At 40.9% G+C, this 25736-nt stretch overlaps 1 protein-coding gene and 1 non-coding gene across 2 annotated transcripts in view; both read left to right on the top strand.

Annotated features, from left to right (window-relative positions):
* LOC145999972 (uncharacterized) overlaps positions 1-19078 on the top strand; it is a 40813-nt gene extending 21735 nt beyond the window's left edge. The window contains exons 2-4 of the mRNA XM_083137267.1: positions 9349-9446; positions 14771-14938; positions 16773-19078. Coding sequence (XP_082993393.1) covers positions 9362-9446; positions 14771-14938; positions 16773-16972 — 453 coding nt within the window. The 5' untranslated portion in view covers positions 9349-9361 and the 3' untranslated portion in view covers positions 16973-19078. The remainder of the gene's footprint in view (positions 1-9348; positions 9447-14770; positions 14939-16772) is intronic.
* Positions 19079-20276: 1198 nt separating this feature from the next.
* On the top strand, positions 20277-20351 carry TRNAA-UGC (transfer RNA alanine (anticodon UGC)). Its single transcript has one exon. It is a non-coding gene; the product is annotated as a tRNA-Ala (tRNA).
* The last annotated feature ends 5385 nt before the right edge of the window (positions 20352-25736 follow it).

Raw genomic sequence — 25736 nt, forward strand, 5'->3', positions numbered from 1 at the left:
ATTATCTTCTTAATGTCTCTTAATATTTGTCCCTCCTCCCTTACGCAAATCATTGTTCATAGCAACAGTAGTACATCAAAATCTTCATATATGTATTATATATATATATATATATATATATATATATATATGTATATATATATGTGTGTGTGTATATATATATATATATATATATATATATATATATATATATATATATATATATATATATATAGAGAGAGAGAGAGAGATTGTGTGTGTGTGTGTGTGTGTGTGTGTGTGTGTGTGTGTGTGTGTGTGTCTTCCTGTCTGTCTGCTCCTCCCCCTCCCCCCTCATCTGCAGTGATTTCGCACCCTGGTCACTCATCCGTACGAAATTACCTGCCAAAGCTACTGTTACTAACAACACTCAAATAATAAAACTGTTCGAAACAAAAATCTCGTTAAAAATAATACAATAAATAATGATCTTCATCATCTGATTTATTCATTACAAGGTGGCGGAAAAAGAACTGTTATTTTTCTGTTTGTTTAAAAAGTGTCATACAAAATTATGTTTCGCTAATAAAAGGCAATGTAAGATTGTAATCTTCATACATACTGTTTTACCAAGAAAGGGAAAACTTTTTGGCCCTGTCGTCGAATTTGCAACCACATGGGAGTGGAGGGAGGGTGATGCAATCAGCTACTTGCCATGTAATCCTGCCCCTGCGTTGCCAAAATGTGGGATGTTCTTCAACACATTCTTGTCACTTTTACTCAATCCCAAGTGTTCGTATAATCATGAAGGTGCAAACTGTACGCAGAAAATGCAAAGGTTAACGGTGTTGATTATTTTTGGCAGCGAAGGAACGAAGAGCACTTATAAATATGGCAACACGGGAACAAATGTAGAGGAATAAACAAATGACTGTCCACTTTAGTTCTCGAGTCGGCCACTGTGTTTCTCTTGTTGGTTGGTTGGTACGACTGTTTAAATGGTACCTTACCTAACTTTTTGAAGAATAAGGTTTATATTATGTGTATTATAGTTTAATTAAAATTATATGATCATGAGTAGAAAAATGCAACATCCTCTACGAGTTTCATATCTGGAATAAAATTAACGTTAGAAATTACTCAAAGTAACTTTTAAAATTTGCGGTTAGTGCAACTGAGTTATTTTTTTGAGAAAAGTAACTGTAATAATAAAACACATGATTAAGTTCAGTTACTACATTTTTGTTATGAAGCCGTACCACAAATCTTGACGTTTGGCATGATGTTATGTGCGGTACTTGCGCCGCAATAGCGGGTCTTAGACGATTTGATTGATATGTACAGTTTGAAGAAAGAAAAACGTAAAATGACTTTGTGCTGAGTCAACAGTTACTGCTGAGGCATGAAAATAACTTTTCAATTTAATTTTTCTAAAATTTCTGAAGCTTACTATTGTACCTTAACTTCTTTAAAGTAATACGAGTATTGTATGAATAAAAAAATAATGAAATGCAAAATGCAATAATCGTACTGTTTTGCTTCTTTTAAAACTGACAACCAATATACTAATTAATATTTGTTTACTTAAGCGAGGAAATTTAACATTTTCAAATCTAAAAGGCCTAGAACTAAGTGTTTTTAAGTTGTTTTTTCCCCGGGGGAAGGCCCCCGGCCCCTTATAAACTAGGGGATATTCAATAACCCTCAGGTACATCATATGCTTCTCCCAGAGTCTGGCTTACCCAAAGCAAAAGCTCTAACTCCGCCCATTAGCAGAAGACAAGCTGTACTATAGCTCTTTTCAGTTGTTACGGCGAGCGCTCTAGAAGCTGGCAGGTGAAGTGGAGAGCGGGGAAACGACCTATCCAGCGCAACGAGACAGGCCGGTTAGAGAGAGAGACTGCAGCGTTGCCAGAGTAGCGGGAAAGGCGAGTTGAAATCGAAAGAACCATGAAATACAGACGTCCCATTGTTCGCGTATGGCCTGAGAATGAATATTATCCCCATCTTGTGGTCAGTAGAATACCGATAAGTGTATGATATCAAGTGTATACGTTGTAGGAATTCTTTCCAACTGTACCGAATGGTAGCTAGCATTGTCCATTACAATCACTGCGTCTTTGATGTTCCTTTCGTCAAGCGTATCTAAAAACTGCAAAAACCACTGAAAACTAATTTACATTCCTGTAGAAAACCAGTGTGACTGTAACCTACGTGACAAACAATAATGCGCCGACCTTTACCCACGGGCACTTTTAAACTCCCTGTACCCTCTTTATTTTGCCAGATTTTCGTTGGAGCGTAATTCTGATGTATGTACGTTTCATCTAAATGAAATACCTATATAGGGCAAAGGTTCCTTATTTTTTAGAAGATGCATTTTTCGCAAAAACGTTACTCTGGCTGTAACTCGTATATCGGCTCTCTCCATCAGAAATCGTCTACCGTCATTGCTCTTTTTGTACTTGAACCCCATATACTTCAGTATCCTCCACAACGACGAAACTCCCCACTGAAAGCTTATTTGTGTATGCAAATCAACGAAAACTTGTTCAGTGTTGGATATTCACCCTTTACATAATACCCGAGGATAATTCTTCTTGTTATATCTTTATCGCAACCGTCGATTGCCTTTGTGATACTGTTCCTTTTGATTCGTTTGCGCAGTGATTCAAATGACGTGGAACCCGACGCCTCAAGACTGACTGTGTTTGCCTTCCCTAACAATATGCTGCACAGTTCGCGTCACAATGGAACAGCGAGAGTAAAAAATAAACGTCACATCACATGCCACATACACGTTTATCGAAGAAACAATGCAGTTAGGCAATACACGACGCGACAACAATTAGTCCCACGTATGTTATTCCTACATTCCGCTCATAACAAACAGGAATCAACACTGGGGTAAAAGATCATCAGCAACGCGGTGAATTGGCAACACAGCAACGTGCAGAACGAAGTTAGCGCTGCAGCTTCCTCCCGCAACTGCGTAACTCTCGGCTCCACCGCTAGGTGGTCTGTTCTCTGGTTGGTCAGCGGCATGTTCCCCGCTCCCCACTTCCCCTGCCAGCTTCTAGAGCGCACGACGTAGAGTGCCACACACGTAAATTTGCCGTTGCGTAGAAACGAATTTTCGTTTCGTCTCCCTCTCCCTTAGCATCATGTGTTCTACCCTGCTCGAAAACCTTCGCTATTGTTGCCACATTGTCATTCCATTCCTGGACACACTCGCGCAAACATCATTGAAAACAATTGACTAGCGCTCCAGCTCGCGGTTCCCACCGTTCGGTAGGGACGCTGATGTGGCAATATAGCACGGCGTAGTGCTTGCTTCTTTTATGCAGTTCATGTTCATTGGCTAGCTAGTAACTAGTGTTGCCAACTGTAATAATGAAGCACTATTTCTGTCACGGAAGGGGAAAAGGCAGGTAAAGTGGCGGTGAGTTTTGTTGGATTGGAAGCACCATATTTTTATTTTATACTAAGTATTTGACCGGTTTGACGTTGTGTGCGTGTATTGCGTGTGTGTATGTAAAAGTGTGTGTTTGCTAATGAACATTAAATTCCATAATGCCTCCAGTTCTGTCGAAGTTGAAATCAAAAACCTTGCATAGCCAAGCTCGGGAAATTCTAAGCAACGTGCACGAGTTCATGAAGGAGGAAGCCAGTCATGGTGTTAGCATCCCAATAAAGCATTTTGGCAAGAGAGCAGCGAACAGCAGCAACAAATTGTTCATATTTCATAATTTTGGAATCATTCAAAATAAATAAATTATGTGGCTCCAACATCATTTCAACTCTGGCTCCGGCACGTGTTCTTGTAGAAATTGCATAGAGGAGGCTGTCATTTTTGCTGCTTCATGCGATACATATTGTTTTCTGTGTTAAAATTGCCATGCTTTGATGGGTGACCAAGTTCATAGCAGGGCCGGCGGAAGGGGAGGGCGAACCGTCCCATCGCCCAGAGCGGCAAAATTTGAAGAGAAGAAAAAAATAAGCCTATTGAAAACTGTGATCGAGCGAGATATTCTTTTGCGCTGAATAGTATTGAAATAGCATAAGAAGTCTCATTATTTATTTTATATTTTGATGTTTTAGTTAGGAATTTATTGATTTTCAATTTTCCGTTGCTGCGTAATGATCGGGGGGGGGGGTCGAAATAGAGCGGCATCTGCCGCCACCTCCCAGGGAGGCAAAATGACTAGCGCCGGCCCTGGTTCATAACAAAAGAAAAAGCCGCGCAGCTTATCGTCTAGTGGCAGTATATGTACTTGTTATTGTTGTGGAAGCCGGCATCCTTTGTAAATGTACAACAAAGGCAACCGACTGTCGCCGATCTCAGAGAGGAAATAATAATACTGCTTCAGGAGGAGTGTTATGGTGCAATTGTAGCGGTTTAACACGTTGGCATGTTATTATCTGCCGTTGCAGTTCCATACCAGTGTATACGGGTTTTGGGAGTGAAAAGTTAGAACGCCACCAGTGCATTAATGCAATGAAAAATAATATATATATTTTTTTATTTTGTTTGAAATCACTCAAATAAGGAATCGTATGAAGAAGTCTTCTATGCAGCATTTTTGGTAATTTTACTTATGTGTTAGTTCATATTTTGCGAATTTTTAGTCCATATGTATGTAGCTACATACAAAGCCACTTGTTAGTACATATTAATCCTAGTCCTGGTATAATGCATGACGTTTAAAACTCAACGTTAGATAGACCTGAATTCTCTAATTTTATTGTTGTACGTAACAGCTGTGCATCGGCGCACCGCAGCGATTTTTCTATCTGGTCCATTAGCAACACTGCTTCTTTAGTTCTGTCGCGCATTGCACGGCAGAATTATCTGCGCTGGACTCTAAGAACTGAAAAGAGCTATAGGGAGATGATGTTTATCCTTTCATGCTGGAATGCTGGAATAAGGCATCTCGTGTGCCAGGCAATCCATGCATGATGTTGACCTTGATAATTTGATTCTCTTCTGTTCTTTTTTTTCGTTCAAAGAGCTCTTGTAAGCTGTGCCTGATCGCTAGGAGATAAGCATATTATGAATAACGGGATACAGCCCTGCTTGTAAACCTGCACCCACGCTTTCGCAAACATCTGACTTATATTGGCTCATTCGAATAATGCCATGGCGATTCATCTTGAAAGGTAGGACAGCACACATATGAAATGCCGTGTGAGGTGTGACCAGTGGCGGCGATTGGGTGCCAAAAACCTTCTCTTGGTAAACAAGGCTTAGCATTAAGAGGCCATAATGCGGGGCAGAAAGTTGGGTGGGGGCAACTGACTTCTTCCGCCCCTATAATCACCGCCCCTGTGTGTGAAATCACGGTAGGTGATTTAATAACTTTAAAAATTGTTGGAGAAGTTCGTTTAGAGGTCATTGCTAGCCTCTGTGTAGAGTCGCCAGACGTATTCTACAATTTGTTTTAGGCCCGGTGAAAACTTATCTTAATGTAGTGTAATATAAAAATATTAGAATATATGAAATATATCACCGCCGTGTATTAGAGTGTGTAAGACCTGTTTTTTACGTTCCCGTTCAGCGTGCGTGTGAGAAATTGGCCTATAGCCAGTGGCGTAGGGATATTTTTGATTTGGGGTACAGAGTTCAACTTCCATGTATTAATTATTGGTGTGTGTGTGTGTGTGTGTGTATCATCAATTTATAAAGAGGCCACAGCTTTCTGTGTTGCCACAGCATTGTACTGCCAATAGAAAACAATATTCACAAAATAATTTTGTAAAATGTCATGGTTATTTTTCTAGATAGTTTTTATCGTTTATTTTTAAGGAATGTTTTCCGCACACATGAAGTTCTAGGCTCCATCTTCTTGCATTCATTTTAAATAGTTTTTACTTCCTAATAGAGTTTTCCGAACTAACTATTACCACAATGTGGAATAATAATATAGGCTCACGGTGGTTAGAATTCCTTTCGACGGCGAGAGAATGTGGAAAATGAAAGAAAGTTTCTGCTCAACTACTAAAAACTTTATTCTTTGAGAGGGGAACAAGGGGATACGATTCAGATTGAAAGATTTAGGGAATACTGTACCCTCCTTCAAAAAATGGTGAGGTTCAATGTACCCCAATCCTTCGTTTCTGCGCCACTGGATATAGCAACCATACACTTACAAGATCTGGACATGTGCCAGGACAAAGAGTCGTACCCAGGAATCAGTTTTTTAGTAGCCTATCTCGGTGGCTGAGTGCGTAGGGTGGCCGATTCTCGGTTTCTTCAGCAGGTTCGACTCCCGGACTTAGCAGGGGTGTTTTTCTTTTTTGTGAGAACCCCTTCATCCACGTAATTGAGGGAGTAGGTTGCCTATTTGCCTATTTTTTTGTTCTCCTGCAGTGAAACATAGGTTTTAATGTTTTAAAGTAGTTTCATGTTGTTTCGAGCCTGATTACTCATTTTTCGGTATTTTGTTCTTATTCCAGCTTTCTTTAATTTTGGTCCTCTCCCCATTACACTATAGAAAGTAATCTCTTGTCTGTACGAATAACATGGGTACCTGGGGGAAACCCTGGGGGGTAAAGGCGGCCAGGGGCGTTGTGCTGATTACATCACCCCCACTCACGACCGGATCAAGAAAGTGTGGGGCGTTACCCCCACACCCCCTATACGCCTTCATGGCGTGGTGCTAAGCACAGGGGAACACTTTACCTTATGAGCCTTCATCAATTTCTGTTACAGATTCATGTATAAAAGATCCTCGATGGTGCAGTGGTAGCGTAATCAAGGGGTCCCGGGTTCGGATCCAACTTTAAACTGTAGGTCCAGTCCCAATTAGCCTTACCGAGCATAAAGTGGACTTAAAACAATGAATCAGGCAAAAAATAAGTTATCTCTCTCATATACGTACTTACTTTTTAAGAAAATCACAAACCATCCGTGAACTTCTAGCCCTAAGTTATTTTACCAGTGCAAGTGCTTTCGATTGACACATTTCGGAAAATGCAATCTTCTTGCATAGTATGCGTAATAACGTAACTTTCATTCTAGTTCAGTAAAGTGTTGCCCTCGAGAGTTCTTTGATTGCAGCATGTGTGAAGAAGCATTTCGATCCTCCCACCCTCCAATACGGCTATCATTACACCGAACTAGCAAACTTCACCAAGCGAGGTTCCCGATTTGCTGTATTTCTTTCAGAATGTGTAACTTTTCTTTCGCCGTAAAATTCCTCAATCTTCCTTCTTATTTTAACTTGGTGAGAGGTGAAAGAAGCTTCTAGAACGAGTTACATCGCGAGGAATAAACGAACTTTGCAATTTCAGGCACTGCTGAGCAGACGTAAACTTCACTGCCTGGTAATCTAAGAAGTTTCTTGGCGGCAGTCTGAATTCCTACTAGCTACATCCTATGAATTTCACCCGGAAAGGATGAGGAAGTGATCTTTCTTTTTGTTTCTGTCGGCTTCAATAAACTAGAGTGAGCGTCAAATCTCCTGCATATGGCCTTGAACGGCTGAACAGCAACAGCGAATCACAGATGTGCGGCGTTGCCTAGTTCCAAGACGTTCTGTGACAAGACGTTTCTCTCAACCACGCTGTATCTCTTCCGTGTGAGATTTCAACATGGCACCGCTGCAGTGCGCTGCTATTGGCTATCGCCATATGCAGGAGGTTTGACGCGCACTCTAGTTCCTCACTAGGAATAGAATTGTTGTTTTAATTTCACTGTATGTAATGAGAGACTAACAGGGACTGTATCTATAGTTTAAAGTACGATCCGAACCATTGTCGCCTTGTAGTCAAGGGGTCCCTGGTTCGAAACCCGGTGGAGGCACATCCCTCACAGCACACAAATGTCCAAACGATATCCACTGGATATATTTTGGATATTTGTGTCTGAAGTTTTGGATATACAATAGATATCCAGGAATGTCCAATATACATCCACTGGATATCTGCTGGATATCCATTTGTTCGCATACGTGATATCCAAAATATATCCCGAAATGGATATGTTTTGGACATTTTCGGATCACTTTTGGACATGAAGTGTGACGTAATCTGGACATTATGCTTTGATTTAGACTTTTTTGTACGTACTTTGGATATTGTATGGAAAAGTACAATTTTTGGACTAATTTTGGATTCCATCTGGATATTATTTCGATATGAAAGGATGCATGCAACATTCAACCACCAATGTTTGTTGTTAATTTTATTGCTCCCCCTTAAAATAGGCACTAGTCAAGTTCATTGTTGGATAACAAGTTCTGGATCAGTTCTAGACATGTATTAGATATCCAGAATTGTATGTATTTTGGATATCCAGTTTTGGACAAGATCTGGATATGTTTTGGATATCCAGAATTGGATGTGTTTTGGATATTCAGTTTTGGAAGAGATCTGGCGACGTATTGGATATTCGGAATTGGACAATGTTTCTTACAACCAGTTCTACACACGTTTAGGCTGTGTATTAGATATCAAGAATTTGTCGAGTTTTAGATGTCCAGTTCTGGATGTCCTATAGACGTCCAATGGTATCCAGAAATGGATATCCATAATATCCATGGATCTGATCTGGACATTATGGATATCCAATGGATATCCCTGGGAGATTTTTGCTGTGCATAAAGTGAACTTAAAACACCAATTCAACCAACGAACCACTGTGCTATGTGCTCACCCGAGACCCCTTGATTAAAAGGCGATGACGTTACCACTACGCCATCTGGGAGGGAAGATGATACTTGGCATTGTCTCCGTCTCTTCCATTTATAAACCTCTATCTGGGTCTCATTGGGTAGGCCTCGTCTCGAGGTTTGAAATATACAATGTAAACAATATACCGTATACAGCACAGTCAAACTCAACGACAAAGACCGACTCCCATGGGAGAGTGGGTAGCACAGCGCTACGACGCCAGGGGGCCCGGGTTCGAATCTCGGTCTTGGCTTTGGTCTACTTTCTGAGTCAATTTTATCATCACTCATTCTTATCTTCACGATTAGCTCAAAGTGGCAGAAAAGCGAAGTAAAATAAATGAAATCAAATGAATGATGAGGATGAGTGATGATATGTTGAAAATGATGAAGAAACATTCACAAAACACCCATACCCGGGACTCGAACACGGGTGATCGAAAGTCGACAACATAACGTGCCGGCCATCGAGGCAGCTAGTACATGTCTGTCTCTAAGAATACAGTAACAATAAATTTGCAATAAGTAATAATTTATAAGAAGTTTGTAAAAATAATTATGTTGTTATTATTCATGCTATTTTATGCTAATGGCCCCCACAGAAAATTCTGGTGACGCCTATGCTGATCAGAACCTAAGAAAGGAAAAGATTGTGCCCGTATTGCATTATCAACACGTTACAATGTTTTATTTATTACTTTGTCGTCCTGTTTTGCAGATGGTAGAGAGATATGCTAATGAACCAGCTTCCTATTGGCTGCCTCACCCACATACTAGTCGTTTTAAGTGCAAGGACAACTGTTACCATGGGAACTGGTGAGTCTCAACATCCCTTCTCAATCAGCAGCTCAGCCTAGGCATCAATATTTTATGAGTCCATCGTGTTTTCAAATGCTGTGAAGCAACTGGACACATGAGGAAGTTGGAGGTGCAATGCAATATGTTTCAGATACTCCCAAATCAATATTTCATCGGTTACAGTAAATTACAGTAAATGCATGATAGGTTTGTCGATAGGCCATGTTTTTTCTTTGTATCTGTAGTGGTTTCTGGGTAGTCAAAATATAGCTATCGTTGGATTACTGGTTCGAACACAGATACTAGGGTGAATCAAAAAGTAAGTTACACCCGACCCATGTTTCTGTACTAAGAGAGATAAAATAATCACGCTTGGTGGCAACACTGTCTGGAATGTTTTTTCCACACACCAGAAGCAGCCGTGCTTCAGCTGGTTTAGTATACGAGTAGTCACAGTGTGAGTATGGTGCGTCGTATTGAGGTGGCGTCCAACATTGAAGTGCGCTCCGTCGTCCGATTTTTGTGGGCACAAAGGCATAATCGGAGTGAAATCCATCGCCAAATTGTCGAGGTGTATGATGAGAATGCAATGTCACGCCCCATGATCGCAAAATGGTGCCAGATGTTCCAAGAGGGAAGATCGAACGTGAACGACGAAACGCGTGTCGGGCGGCATGCAACTGTGAATACTATCGACAACGCTGAGCGTGTGAATGCAATCATTGAATGCATGAAAATTAAAGAGATTGCAAGTGAACTGAACATATCCTATGGCAGTGAGTGTATACTGATTCGTGATCAGATGGGTTATCGTAAACTGTGCTCTCGCTGGGTGCCGCGCTTGTTAACCGACGGGCACAAAAATCAACGTTTTGATGCTGCGCTGTCATTTCTTCGGCGTTATTCCACGGATAGTCCGCAGTTTCTGAGCAAAATCATCACAGGAGTTGAGTCTTGGGTGCACCAATACACTCCCGAGACAAAGAGGGCATCCATGGAATGGAGACACAAGGATTCGCCACCACGAAGAAAAGCCAAAACCTGTCCAACGGTTCGAAAGGTCATGCTGACAATCTTCTTCGATTCCGATGGCGTTGTTTACAGTGAGTTTGTGCCCCGAGGAACAACAATCAATGCCGCAACATACTGTGAGACTTTAAAGAAGCTGAGAGAAGCCATTAAAAATCGAAGGTCCGGAAGATTGAGTGATGGGGTTGTTCTTCTTCACGACAACGTTAACCCCCATACAGCTGGTGTCACACAGGATTTACTGCAGAAATTCAAGTGGGAAGTGTGGTCTCACCCTCCCTATAGCCCCGATTTGGCACCCTGTGACTACCACCTTTTCGGTCCTCTCAAACAAGACCTAGGGGGTCAGCTTTTCTCGTCAGATGAGGAAGTGCAGGAAGCAGTCTCAAAGTGGTTCAAAGAAATTGGACGGAATTTTTACACACAAGGAATCGTAAAACGGGTCACACGATACGACAAGTGCTTGGAACACCTTTGTGACTAGTCGAAAAAAGTTAAATGTTCATGCGTTCTCGTCCAATAATTTCTTTCTTTCTATTGTGTTTTGTTTGTTTTTTACAGGGGGTGTAACTTACTTTTTGATTCACCCACGTATGAACGGTTCAACCCAGAATAGGTTACCTTTGCTAATGTTCAGGTCTGTCAGGATCGAACCGACTTTACCTGTATCTGAGATACACTGGAGGTTAATGTTAAATACATTGGCAGTTCAGTTACTGATATAACTACGGTAGTAACGAACTATCGACAAAGTAACGTATAGGAATGGTACCAAGGGGTGCGAAAGGGTGCATCACCCCTTAATTTTCTTCCGCATCCCCTTTCCAAAGCCTATTTTAACCGAAAACACTTTAGCAGTGTCACATCATAAAAGAGTTACCGAATGTTTGGAGGAATTTTATTTTGATTTGATTTCATTTTTGTTATTCAGCGCGACGATAAGATGAGTAATGATATGATGAAATTGATGAAACGACACTAGTAAAGAGCACCCATACCTAGGCTTACTATATTTTTTGGGGTCCAACCCAGGACATATTTGCGATCAACTCGTTACTGCTGAATTTCAGTTTTCTTTACAAAAATGAATTGAAATGACTTAAAAGCCTTAACATTTTATTGGAACATTAAAGTATACAAGAAAATATATTAACATTATTTTCTAAAATCAATCAAATAATTTTCAAATGTTTAATTGAATAATACATTTTCTGATATTTAGGAAGCCTCTCTGTTCTCTGTTCTGTTAGTTGATTCAGTTGAACTTTTCACTAGACATGACTTTTTTTCAGAAATGGCTTGTTTGTTTTAAAAACATCATAAAATTCACAACATGAAAGTTCTGAATTAATTTTAACATTCAGCAGATGTTTAACAGTGGTTACTAGAAGTCTACCTCTTTCTGCTGACCAAATATTCCCCATAATTGCAAATTCTCTCTCAACTGGAGCAGATGTTCCAGGCAAAGACATAGCAAAATCAACCATTTTAGAAATATTGATACATGATATATCAGTCTTTTGAAACACCTTAAAAATTGGTCGTGAATATTCAATACCGGTAGCTATTTTCATGTTCAGATTCTCAAAATACCTGACATTTTGCAATCCCGGACATCACCCCGGACAGCACTAAAAAACCAGGACTATCCGGTCTAACCCCGGACGTATGGTAAGCCTACCCATGCCCAGGTCGGGATTCGAACTCGGGACCCCTGGTGTTGTAGTGCGCTCTGCTACAAAAACGTATCTGTATTACCAAATGAAAACGACATAAATGGCACAAATGACACGTTTTAAGTAAAAAATATGAACTCTAAACGGATGACATGTAATGTACCTCAAACTATGTAAAAATATGTAACATGAAATTCGTATGTATCGATTCTAACAGTGTTATTTGTCGACATTTGTTACTTTTGCTTGGCGTAATTACATAACAAACCGGGTACTATTTGTTATTTCTCGTACAAAAACAAAAAATAGAGTAATAACGAGAAAAGAACTAGAAAAAACTTTTCCTGTAACGTTAAAATGAACAGACTTGTAAACAAGATTTCGAAAGTCGTTGAAAGTTGCACAGAATTTCTCTGAACGATCATTACCGTGCACTGAGAACATGCAATTAAAGTGATGGCGCCTGGTGAAAGCTATTTTCGATGAAAGACGAAACTCGTGCGACAAAAGCAAACAAAGTTTAGTTTCACAGCAGCTGCAGCTATAACGGCTTCAATATAGTAATTAAAGGCTCTTCTCCACAGGGTAGTGTACGAAGTATCGATAGCATTGCGATATCACAATTAGAGATGGTACGAGACAATTCTCGGTCTCGATCTGGTTCTCGTCTCGATTTTTAAACATCCGTCTTGTTCTCGTCCCGAGGATCAAAATATATAGTGTAAAGATCATATGTGTGTGTGTGTGTGTGTAACCAAGACAGCACAGATTAACAAGTAGAGTCGAATTACTTTCGGAACATCTACAGCGGACTGCGCGAGTCTGTCTAGCGAGCCTAGTGGGCGTGTAGAACCTGAGCAAGGGGATTAGCGATAGGTTCTGGGTGAGATGACGTCAGTGGCTCGCTTGGTTAATTGGCTTCTTCGAGAGTTGTGACTCGTTCCGGTGCTTCAAATGCATAACTGCCAAATATGTTATAATCTCCCTCTACCTCTGCCGACCTACGTAGCGGACTGGTTAGCGCAGCGCGCTACGAAGCCAGGGGTTCCGGGTTCGAATCCCGGGTAAGGCATGTATGTTTGTGTTTGTCTCTCCTGAAGTCCTGAATGAAAAAGTATAAGAAATCGAATTAAATTGATATGATGTTTAGGTGAGGAAATTTGTCGCTTAGAAGTTATACTTAAGAAAAAAACGGTCAGCACAGAGAGCTACGATGCTAGGGATCTCCTGTTGAAATCCAGACCTGGTCATCGGTGTTCTTTGTGAGCGTCCCTTCATCGATTTCATCATATAATCACTCATCCTCATCTTTGCGATTAGCCAAAAGTGGCAGAAAAGCGAAGTAAAATAAACCAAAACTATCAAAGTAACCTTCCCCGTAACTTTGGCTCTGTGTGTGTGTGAACTTCCTAAACCTTATCAGTAACCAGGGTGCGAAATCCTGGGGGGACAGGGGGATTTCCCCCCACCAACAATCTTGGCCTCAAAATCCCCCCAACAAAAATTTCCGGTGGGAGAGTTTTTGTTACAAAAAACAAAAGATAAGAAATTTGTACTTTTAATTTCAAATATACTTTACAAAAAATAATATCGAAAACACACAAATTAGTGTAGTTGTGAGTATTGAATGCTTTGTCTCTCAAGTGATCATTAACAAATCTACATCAATATCGAATACGCACAATAAAAGTAAAACAAGAATGCAAGAAAATAATAACTATGAAATCTAATTGATTTATATCAACATAAACACAAACTAAACAAATTCCTACACATAATAAAACCACTTCAACTATATCATAATTTATTAACATCATTAACCTGTCAGTAAAGGAATTATCTGCTATACTATATCTGATATGTATAAAAGAAACAAAATAATTTCCTTTGTGTAATTAATAATAATAATATATTTTTACTTTTAATAACATTACATCGAATGATTTACACATATGTTTGTGTGTGGGGGTGTACATTAAGAACTTTCTCCCCCCCACCAGTTTTCAACGATTTCGCACCCTGTCAGTATAGTGGAACCACAAGGAAAGAAACCTGCGCAGAACCTCATCGCGCTGGCGGGTGGGGGAGAGAGCAAGGGGAAGGAGCCTTCAGCGCGGCGGACGTCAGTGTTGCCAGACCTATTGATTTCTCGGGAGAATTCCTTAATAAATTATTGCTATGGAACCTCCAACGCCCTGCTCAAAAACACGTTGAATGTTGACATAAAAGTACCCATAATTGCAGACGTATGAGTTGATTTCAGTCACAGTAATTTACATCCATTATTATAATAGGGATGTAGGAACGTGATAATTTCAAACTCAAGTGGTGTTTTCTGAGAGGGCAACATTATTACGGGGTAATATGCCTCGTTTACCGCCTGATAAAAATACATTGTTTCCCCCTCATCGGATTTTGTAGCAGATCTTCTGGTTTCCCAAGGAACAATCTCCCGATTTTTTCAAGTCTAACCTGGCAACACTGCCTCGAGCACCGATAACGACAGGGAAGATGCGCGAACGCTTTTGACGGAAGGTTTTTTTCCTAGTGGTCGAGCTATAGCTTCTCATTTCTTTTTATATACACTGTGTCCAAACTAGAGTTGCCGTTTACCTCTGTTTTTCTTTTCTCTCGCAGGTGACAAGCAGTTCCTGATTTGCTGGAGGTGTCACGACGAGATCAAGTATGACGAACATGGATCTCGTTACTTTGTTGAGGGTTGCAACAGTCTTTCTGGAGGTTTGCGCATGATGTGCCTCCCAGAAGACGTCTGCTTCAAGAAAGTCGCCCGAGTCCCCACAGGAGGTAATTTGATATCCTTGCGCCGAACGACTTCCTTCACCATCCCAAGGACTTTGCAGCTCCATTATTTTCAATTTTGCCAGATCCTACCTAGCAAAGTTTCCTTGGCGTTGCTCTTTTCTTCCTGTTTTCCTTCTACTGACCACACAAGTGGATTAGGGACATTTTTTCTCTATGGGGGAGGTGTGAAAATAGATGGTATTTTTATTCCTGTCCCCAGGAAACTCGGAACTGTCACAACAATACACAATGTATGGTAGTTCCAACTTTTGTCCCATACTAATGCTAATGTTTGTTACAATTAAACATGATTTGAACCACCGGAAAAGAATGACACCTATAGCCTGAAGCAGTGGCGTGCCCAAGAGGGTGTTGGCGGAGGCATAATCCCCCTTTGGCCTAGTATTCCTTAAAAAAGATCGCCAAAAGCAGGAAGAGATAGCAAAATGAGGACTGACTACCAAAAAAGTATACGTAACCCCACCCCCCTTTCGGAAATCCTAGACACGCCACTGTCCTGTAGCTGTACGGTGACGAACTTTCGACCATGAATTTAAGGAGATTTCCAACTTTTGGCATTAAATTTACTGGAGATTACGTGAGTTTTAGTCGCAACAAATTTTGTGCATTTTTTGGCAGTGCGGCATCACTCCAGCACGGAATGGAAAATATTAAACAAAATAATTAATTTACAATTTATATAACATACAGATCAAAATAAAGAATAAAGATTAGAAATCCGCATGTATCTTAGCCCTAACCCACATGCATTTGTCCACTGCTGGTGCTGAACTAAGCATCAATCAATTACTGCAAGATATGACGTCACTTCCGCTCGCCAAAGATTAAACGTGCAAGATCCTGCAGTCGACTTGAAGTTTTGTATGGCTCGCCGAACTCGGAATGAATTGAAATTTCACATCTTGGTTGTTAATGAAAAATACAGGAGAAATAGAATGTCAATACGGGAGCCGAAATGATAAAAAAATAGCTTAATACGGGAGATCCCGGGAAATACGAGAATTGGTCATCCTAATATCCTTCCTTGCATAGCGCTGTGCATGTAGCCTAACTCTACGGTGATGGCCGAACCTCAATACAAAATCTTCCGAATCCGAGATCACCTCCACTGTAATTTTACCATTGCTTCTTAGTTTCCAAAACACAGTTTAATATTTGTCCATACTAAGCTTTCTGTAAAACTGTTTGCTGAGGGAATTAGACAAGTCTTTGAGACATAGTTGGTAGTAACAACGATATAATATTTTTACAGAAGAAAAGGGGGCCAGAGTGCCAAAAAGGGTGGGGGCGGGCAAATTATCTACCAAGAAATTCCTTAATATTTATATTTTTGTACCAATAACACAATTCTCGGGGGAGGGGGGTGCCTCTGTCATCGACTATAAGAGAGCCCAGAATGAGTAAATCGAAAATATTTAGAAGAGATTAAGCGACGCAACACCCAACGAAAAACTGTTGACTAATTATATTATCTTCCTTGCACCGCTGGTAATAGTGCAACCGTTCCTACCGAAGTTAGTACAACTCAGACTCACAATAATTACATATGATTTGTTAATGACCTGACCCAAATATCAAAGTTTTTTAACTAAATCATTGCGTCCTTTCCTGTGGAAGCGTGCCGTCATCATTTATGATCTCCGCATGCCCATGTAAACATTTTGAAATAGCTACATTTTCCTAAGTAAAATTGCGCAATGTAATGTCTCATATTTTTTTCATATTATGACGATATTATTTTACATCATTATGTGTAGTGACAATCTAATCGCACCCTTTTACGAAGATTAAGAATTGAAATATCTTTTTTTTTCAGAACTGTTGGTGAAAAGGGGTTGCATGAGAACGGATATCAACAACACATGTGTCCAAGGAAACATCAAGACAACCGTTGAAACTGAGACTTGTGCCTGCGATACGCATCTTTGTAATGAATCATCCCAAACGCATGAACCAATAGCAGTGCTGTGGTTATTAACTTCTGTCCTTGCACTGTCAAACATCCTGCTGCTGTAATTAGAGCTAATGACAACAGGGTTGCCAGTTATCTCGATTTAGTCGGGATTCTACAAATTTTTCTGGTGTCTATTAGTTACTCTGGGTTGGTTTCAAAAATAACGATTTCTATGCGCTTTAGCGATGATGAGGAAGTGAAAATTGAATTAAATGCAAATTGGAATGCTTTACTTGCATATTTAAGCCGGTGCAGTGTTTTTGGACTTTTATTTATTCTTTACAGATGGACTTCCCAGAGTTCTGTCCTGTACGTATCTTTGCTATTTAGCGTCGCTTCTCTGCCACTTTTTGGTTAATCGCGACGACAGGATGAGGGGCGATTAGATGAGGTTGTTTGTTGTTATTGTTGTTTTTAAGTTCACTTTATACACAAATACAGTTTAAAGTGGGATCCGAACTACTATAGACCTCCACCTGGTGTCGAACCCGGGACCCCTTAATTACAAGGCGAAGATGTTACCACTACGCCACTGGGAAGGCCCTACACGAAATTGATGAAGGGACAACAACAACATCCATGTCGGGACTCGAACCCTAGATCTCTGGTCCAGTTCTACCGTTTTGGCAGTCGCTGCTCTTGCAGTCTTGCAGATTACAATAGAAGTACGTTTCGTGACAAACAAAATAGCAGCGTTTGTGATTGTGTGCATTTCACAATTGGCTGTTGCTGTGTATTTGTGTTTTAAAATTTCGTGAATCAATTTTAATAATTGATTCGCCGTCACATAGTGAAATGTAGTGAGATATCAGTGCCGAAAACGAAGTAAAAGTTGAGAACTAAATTGAATCGTGAATGGTGTAAAACTCATGGCGTGCACACTACAACTTTTATTATAGGGACTGGATTCCATATGATAAACATTTTAAATCACAGCTAAGTTATACATACCTAGGTATTTAATAATAATAATAATAATAATCCGTGGCGCGAGAGCCCTTGAAGGTCCTTGGCCATCTCCCGACTGCCAGTCTCCTTCCCACAATCCTACCTATAGAGGTGTGGAGTTCTTCAACCGGTAATGGGGTAACGTGGGGTCAGCACGTCGAACCCCCAGACCTAGGTATTTACACTTCTGAAATTCCGATTTCGTACAGAAAATACCCCTGGCAACCCTGAACACCAAGGACATCCGACTGCATTGAATGGGTCACGTGCTTAGTGATCGAATTGGTCAATCAGTGCATGATTATTGAACTGTTATCACCGCAGACCAGACAGGAGTGGATTTATGTATTTTGTCCTCAGGAAATGCAGATTGTTGCTTGCTCGGTGAACGTAGCTATTGCCAAGAAGGTTGGTTTCAGCTGCTTAGCGAAATGTAAACAAGATACAGCTACCAATAGGCAAGGATTGCCATTGTGACGATAGTAGATAATGGTGCTACAGATATCTGGACTGACCAGCTATCATCTGATATCATTTTTCATAAGCTTTTCATATCTTCCGTAGACATTTCCGCCCAGAATACATTTTTTTTCTGTAAAGAGATTGTAACTTTTCGAACCGAATTTTCCTATTCCTGTTAATAGTTCCGAGACACGTAGTGGTTCCGATCCCACTTTAAACTGTCGGTCCAGTCCCAATTAGCCTTTCAGTGCATAAAGTGGACTTGAGACAAAAATTAGTAGTTCCTCTTCTTTCTTTCGACAAAGAAAAATTTCATTTTCCAAGAAGAGTATCATCCCTTTTATACGAAAAATATCATTTGTCTACGAAACATGTCACTTTTCCAATATTTTTTCTGAAACCTAAATCTAATTAAAAGTTATAGAGGATATGAGCAAAAGTTGTTGAATGGACAATTCCTTGCCCCTTTATGATTTACCATTATTTGGGTTGTATGCCAGAAAGGAGCATGAAAATGAGGAGTGTTAGAGTGTTTTTCAATCTAAACAATGCTAATTTTCTCCTGACTGTATATTTATATTGTTAGTTTATTACATACTTCACATACACCTAATGTTCTTGTAATCATTGCATAACTTTTAGAAAAGCTTTATCACGGAAGTACCTGATGTTATGTTATGTATTCAAATGCTGTAATTCTAGCAATGATTTGTTAGATTCTTTTGCATATCCTTGTTACGATTCAATAAAAATTAAAATTACTGTATTAAATCCTTCTTTTGTTCATGTTCATGTTCGAATTACAAATTATGAATACAATTTTAGTCTGGTAATGAGTAAGCAAAACAGGCAACAGAATAAATGTGTGTAATATGTTCGATTCATATTTCATGTTTTTCGTTATGATAATTTTTCATGTTAGTCTAGAAGAACTACGTACACTCAGTGACAGCGGAAGGGCTAGTAGTGCAAGTATCATTAATGGTTACCATGATGTAATTTCAATAAGGAAACTGCATCTTTATAATTTCATGAATCAAATGGCAATTATCTGAAGAATGTCCACTCTACAAGAAAAGTAAGTTTCTACTACATTTTGCACAGATAGGCTAATCAGGACTGGTCCTACATTTAAAAGTGGGACCAGAATCACTGTACAAAATCCTCACCGGGAATCGAAGCCGTTACCCGTTGACTATAAGGCAAATGCCTTATAAAAGTTAGCCACTACGCCATCGTGGAGACAAAATCTGCAGTTTCAGTGGCGAAGCGTCCTATGAGGCTAGGAGGCCGGGCCTACCCACGCCATTACTCTTTTAAAGGTGTATTTACTTATTTCGTCAAAACATATGTAATGCAATGGAAAAGTTTGGAATTTTCATTTATGATAAGAGGCACATTTGCTGGGGCCTCTTCTCTTCACATTCCGTCCTGCGGTCGTATATGCGGGAAGCCTAATCTTACGAGTGCTGTACGTATGCTTATAACGTGCTCCTGAGGCCGGCCTCGCGGTGTTACCCACTAGGAGACGAACAGAATATCAGCAACACTGCATTTCCGCCAGGGTTGGAAATTTGTGGTGTACCAGCATTTTTTATAAACATTAGCCTGTGTTCGTGCAGAGAGACTTCTATTTCATTGAACATTCTCCATATTTTGTACGAAACTTATGTTTTCCTTCCTTTCATCGACAAGTGTAAGTGAGATTGAAAATTACGGAGTACTGTAGTTCTGACTTCGTTTTCTGGTCAGAGTGCTGATGGTCTTGTCGATTCACCCAACAGCGTAGCGTAAACAGAAAGTCCAAAGAACTTATATTTGTAAAGTAAGTCTTCATACCAAATTATGTAAATTAAAATGCTAGTTACGCCTTATATTTACAAAGTAGTTTTACTTTCACTGGGAATAGAATAATTTATTTTTATCGTGAACGAGGATTCCCTCGCTCGTTCCCGGGCCTCCCCCATGGCGCAGTGGTAGCGTCATTGCCTTGCAATCAAGGGGTCCCGGGTTCGATACCCGGTGGAGGCACAAGTGGTTCAGATTCCACTTTAAACTGTAGGTCCAGTCCCGATTAGCCTTACTGTGCATAAAGTGGACTTAAAACAGAAACTCAAACCAAACCTCGCTCGTTCCCCCTTTGTGAAAACTTGCATCCTGCTCACGACGCTAGAAGGGAGCTTGGCTCGGAGCGCGAGGTTCGTGATGGTAGAGCTTTGTTTTTCATTCGTGTCGTGTGCAGCGATCAGATTTATGCAAGAAGTGCTGGACTGAAATGCAAGAACAACAAGAACAATCGAGTTCTTAATTGAGTGAAGATGTAATCATCAGTAAGGTAGGACCCACTTTTGGTCTTTCATGTTTTTTTCTTATAACAATAATTTCTAAAATTTTTTCAACTATATTTTCCTTTCCAAGTAGCAGTGGCAAGTGACAGCAAAATATTTAAAAAAATTCAAAGTTGTTGAAACGTTATTTAATGCGTTAACACTGTCGTTGAATAAATATTACAAGAAGACATTTTTTTCTGCAGCCGACACAAGCGAAGAGGTAGGCAGTTTCGTTTACTCTGAAGGGATAACAAGAGAAGAGGGCGGTCAATGGTCATTATTTGGGTTTAGGACAAAAAGGGTTATGGAGTTATTGCGCGGGCCACGTCTGTTTCAGGTCTGGCGGAACAGGTCAGTGTTGTCACATTGGATTGGCAGAAAAGAGCTAAATTGCGCCTAAAATTGGGATTCTATTCTCTCAAGCAACTACATTTATTATAACCTGTTTATATGTTACATAGTAACCTGTCGTGTTGCGGGGTCCCAAACAAGGATCCTATGTTCTATTATCACGTAAAGGTGTCTACTAACACAAGGGGTAGAACAAACTAGGATGCGAAGTATACACACTGAATGAGAGAGGTCACCTTTACCTATGTTTTTTCTTGAAAGCTCCGTAGTCGTCATCCTAACTAATTGTGGTCATGTCAATGTTTCCTGATCATCTTTAATTCATTCTCCATACATTCTCATTGTCACGATTAGCATAGAGCAGAACAGATGAGACGAAAATATTCAACATTTAAATTATGTTTACTTGCACATACAGGTGTGTAACTACCCTGCGTGGTCGCCACATTTAACGACCCTGCGTGGTCGCCATATTATATTTTGTTAAGAGGCGTACGCTTTTAGTTTAAATGTGTTAACGGATCCACCTCTACGTATTATTTGACCCTGCGTGGTCGCTGTTTTCTGTAAACGCTAACGGATCCACCTCTACGTTTATTAGCTTCGCTTATTATTAGACCCTGCGTGGTTGCTGTATTCAGAAAATGTTATCATTTATTGTCATTTATACTGTTCAAATTCGTTGAAGAGTCCTGCGAGGCTCAATATCAATTGTATTGTCTGAATGCACACAGTTTTAGTTTATATTGACACGTGCAACTAGTGATTTTCCCACTAGTGTTTTCTTAATGTCACTTCTTGGATGTTTCTCAGTAAGAAGGTTGCAATATGTAAAAAAATGAGTTAGCTACGCGTACTTGTAGTTAAAATTTTCACCACCAATGCGCCGCCCCCGCGAGTATAAAGCCAGTGCAGCGAGGCCCGGAGCTCAGTTGGCTCCCTGATGTCAACAGGCAAACATCCAGAGTTAACTGGCCTCCCAGCCTGAGAACTAGAAGCCATCCCAGAAGGAAGGACGGAGAAAGAAGAAAGAAGAAGAAGAAGAGCCTAGCAGCAACCTACCTACCTGGTCCGCTCGCTTAGGCTGATAGGTGCCCAGGTTCTACCTGCCCGGCTTGTCTGGGAGCACCCGGACCTTCCTTTTCTAACCTGCCGTCCCTTCATAGGAGACACCGGTTGGCTTGCCAACTCCCAGCTAACGCCGGGGTGTCGCGGCATCCTTTAATCCTTTACCCTGCGCCCGTTATTCGGGAGTACAGATTGGTTTCGGCCAATTCCCGGCTGTGGTTGGGGTACTACGCACAACCTACTCTCTTTTACAGGGGAACCCGTGACGTCAGCGGCGACCAAGGCCCTAAATAAAATTAGGTCCCCATACTCCCCCTGGCGCCTCACAGCGAGGAATAAATTGGATGTTCCCTGCCCCCCTTTATCTCTTCGAGACCAAAGGTGGTACATGTAAAAGAACGTGCGTGGTACAGGTAAAAGCACGTGTGTGGTACAAGTAAATGCACGCGCGTGGTAAGGGTTTCAGGTAAAGACACGTGTGTAAGTGTGCAAACGGACACCCTTGTGTTGAGACTATAATAAACATATATATTAAGCTGGTATAGTCTTTCCTTACACCCAGCAAGCCCTGAGATATTTCTGAGTCCATGTTCTACGGCTGACAAAAAGTTAGCGCAAATGGGTAAACTTTTGCCGTCCTCCTAAGTGAAGTGTTTAGAGTGTGGTAATTGTCGTAGGTGGGACGTTGCAAAAGTTTTTGGCGCCATAACGTGGGGCCCAACAGAACTGTGCAATTAAGCGAAGTAAACCGAACTGTGCATTAAAAGGACTGTCCAGTGAAAGTGAAAGTGTGGACTGTATTAAACATGGATCAAGAATTTACTGGTATGAACCTGAGAAGTAGAGGGAGGAAGACCATGGATTCACAGTCTGGATATGGTTGCTGTGAAGAACTGGGAGAAGAGGCAGCACATTTCCAGTGTTGCCAGTGCCAGCGCCAAATTCACTGGAGCTGTGATGGAAAAGATGTGGCTACCTTCCCCGCTGTAGGAGTTAAATGCCAGACGTGTGAATCTGGTCCGCAGACTCAAGTAGCGGAGACCGCAATACAAGAACCAAGTCCGCTGACCAATCCTCCATCAGACCATTGGTTATTGGAATGGCTGACGAAAGATAGGGAAGACAGAAAGAGGGAGAGACTTGAAGAAGAAATACGCCGAGAGAAAGAGAGACTTGAAGACGAACAGCGCAGAAAGAAAGAGAAACAGGAGGAAGAGAAAGTGCGCAAAAGAGAGGCAGTTCAGGCTGAAAAGCTGAGAACAAAGGAACTGATGGAACTTAGATCCCTAATAGAGTTTCATGAAGAGAAAAGGGAGCTAGAGAAACGAGAGATTGAAGAGAAAATAAAGGTAGAGAAACGAGAGATTGAAGAGAAAAGAGAGCTAGAGAAACGAGAGATTGAAGAGAAAAGAGAGCTAGAAAGAAAAGAAATTGAAGAGAAAAGGGAAAAGGACTTTGAAACTCTCCGAGCTTTAATTGAGAGCCTAGAGGAAATAAGAAAGAAAGAAAAAGAGGAAGAAGAAGCCAAAAGACAAAAACAAAAAGAGGAAGAAGAAGAGAAGCGTAGGAATGAACTGCAAGCCCTCTTTGCCCAGCAGAGGACTGACATAGAAGGTCTTAAGGCCGGAGTAGAAAGTATCCAACTTACTTCTCAGCAAGAGATAGCAAAGGTTGAGGAGAGAGTAAAAGAGGTACTTCAGGAAAGACTGGAACCATTATCTCAGTGGCGCGGACAAGTAGAGATTACAGTGGAGTCCATTGAGAAAGCTGTCCAAAACTTGGGTGACAAGACCGAATCCATCGAGAAAGTCGTGCAGGAACAGAAGGAAGTGATGGAGTCAATGACCTCAACTCTGCGGAAGGACGTAGAGCAGGCAGCTGAAGAGAAGGTGAATTCTCTTAGGGTAGAGACAAGGAAGCTCGAAGTATTTCTGCGAAGAGAAATGCAAGATCAGACAGGAACATTTGTCCAGAGGGTAAGTGAACTTCAGATTCAGTTCCAAAGATTGAATGTTCAGCCAGAACCCACTCCAGATGTTCATTCCAGCCCTCTTACTCCGGATAGAGATTTGAATCCGGATGCTACTCCTTATGAGCCGCCCAGGTTAGCTGAGGAACCTCTATTCGCTGCCAACAGAATGAAGGCTGACGGAAGAAAGAGGCCTCGATACGATGATACTTCAGATGGATCGCCACCTAGAAGAAGGCCAGATTTTAAGATGCCTAGAATGGCGGATATCGCCCACATTCCTAAATTTAAAGGCGACATTGAGGCTCAGTCAGCTGAAAAATATCTTCGGGAGCTCAACGTCAGCTTTGAACTTATGCAGGTACCCGAACATTATAGGCTAGAGTTGCTTCTAGAGTCTTCACTGATAAAGCTGAACACTGGCTTGCAGGAAATATTGATAGTTTCGTGAATTATGCTGACTTTTGCGCCAGGTTCAAAGAAGAATTCGCTTCTGAGAAGGCTAGACAACGGCAGCTAACAGCTGTGAGAAACAGGAGATATTCCAGACTTGTCCACGAAAGTATGGAGAGCTTTGCCTGGAGCGTTTATGCGGCCTATAGAAACCTGAGTGATAACTTTAATGAGGAAGAAGTACTTAATTTGATCATCGGACAACTTCCTTATAGAATGCGAAACCTTTGTTTAGCACATGCGCCCAGAACGGTAGATGACCTAACCCATTTCCTGAAGGATTTTGAAATCTATGATGAGCCAGATGCATGGAGGAACAAAGATGAACCGAAGGGAAAAGAACAGAATCCCTCAAGGAACTATAAAGTCCGGAACATAGAAACGAGGTCAGAAGGTAATTACAAGCGCCCTCAACGTTTCACTAATGAAAGAGGAGGCAGGCGTGAATTTAGAAGAAACTCTTTCCGACCTTACCAAAACCAAAGACGTAGATCTTCTGGCCCAAGAAGGATCCGTGAGGGTAGAAGTAGCCCTAGTCCTCCGAGACGACGATTTACGGGTGAGCAGAATGAGATTCGCGGACCTCCATCTCCTAGACAAAACATTACATCGGAGCAGGAGGAGGCGCGGGAGTTTCATCAAAATCAAAGGTCCCAGTCTAGCCAGACAAACTAGGACCTTGTCTAAATGCTTCGTTCCTGTTTAGGCAAGGGACTTCGATGGAGCGGCCCAAATTAATAGATAAAGATGTCCAAGTGTTACTAGTAAATTTCCAGCTAACAGAAACTGAAGATACCATTTTACAAAAGGAATTGAAGTCTGCAAGGGAATCCAAAATTAGATACAGATCTCCGGTAGTGCAGGCTAAATTAATGGACTTTACAGTGACCTGTGTGATTGATACTGGAAGTGAATGCTCGATCCTTAATTATTCAATCTGGACTAAGTTAGTAGATAAGATACCTGGCATACAGATCCAGAAAGTTCCAGAGGTGCGATTGGTAGATTTCTCTGGAAGTCATAAGAAGCGTGTATGTGGAAGCAGGCGTGTAGAGTTAGAAATTGGTGGTTTAAGTTTCAGTACTGAGGTTTTCATCTTAAAAGGATTTGGAACTGATCTTCTGTTAGGAATGCCTTTCTTGAAACAGCACGAGGCTGAAATCAACTTCAGGAAAAATATTGTAACGTTGTCGTTCGGAAAAACTTCTGAGCAGAGCGAGGGGAATCCATTAAATATTGATATAG

The sequence above is a fragment of the Lepisma saccharinum genome, chromosome 16 (assembly GCF_977018435.1).
Source record: "Lepisma saccharinum chromosome 16, izLepSacc3.1, whole genome shotgun sequence".
NCBI lineage: Eukaryota > Metazoa > Arthropoda > Insecta > Zygentoma > Lepismatidae > Lepisma > Lepisma saccharinum.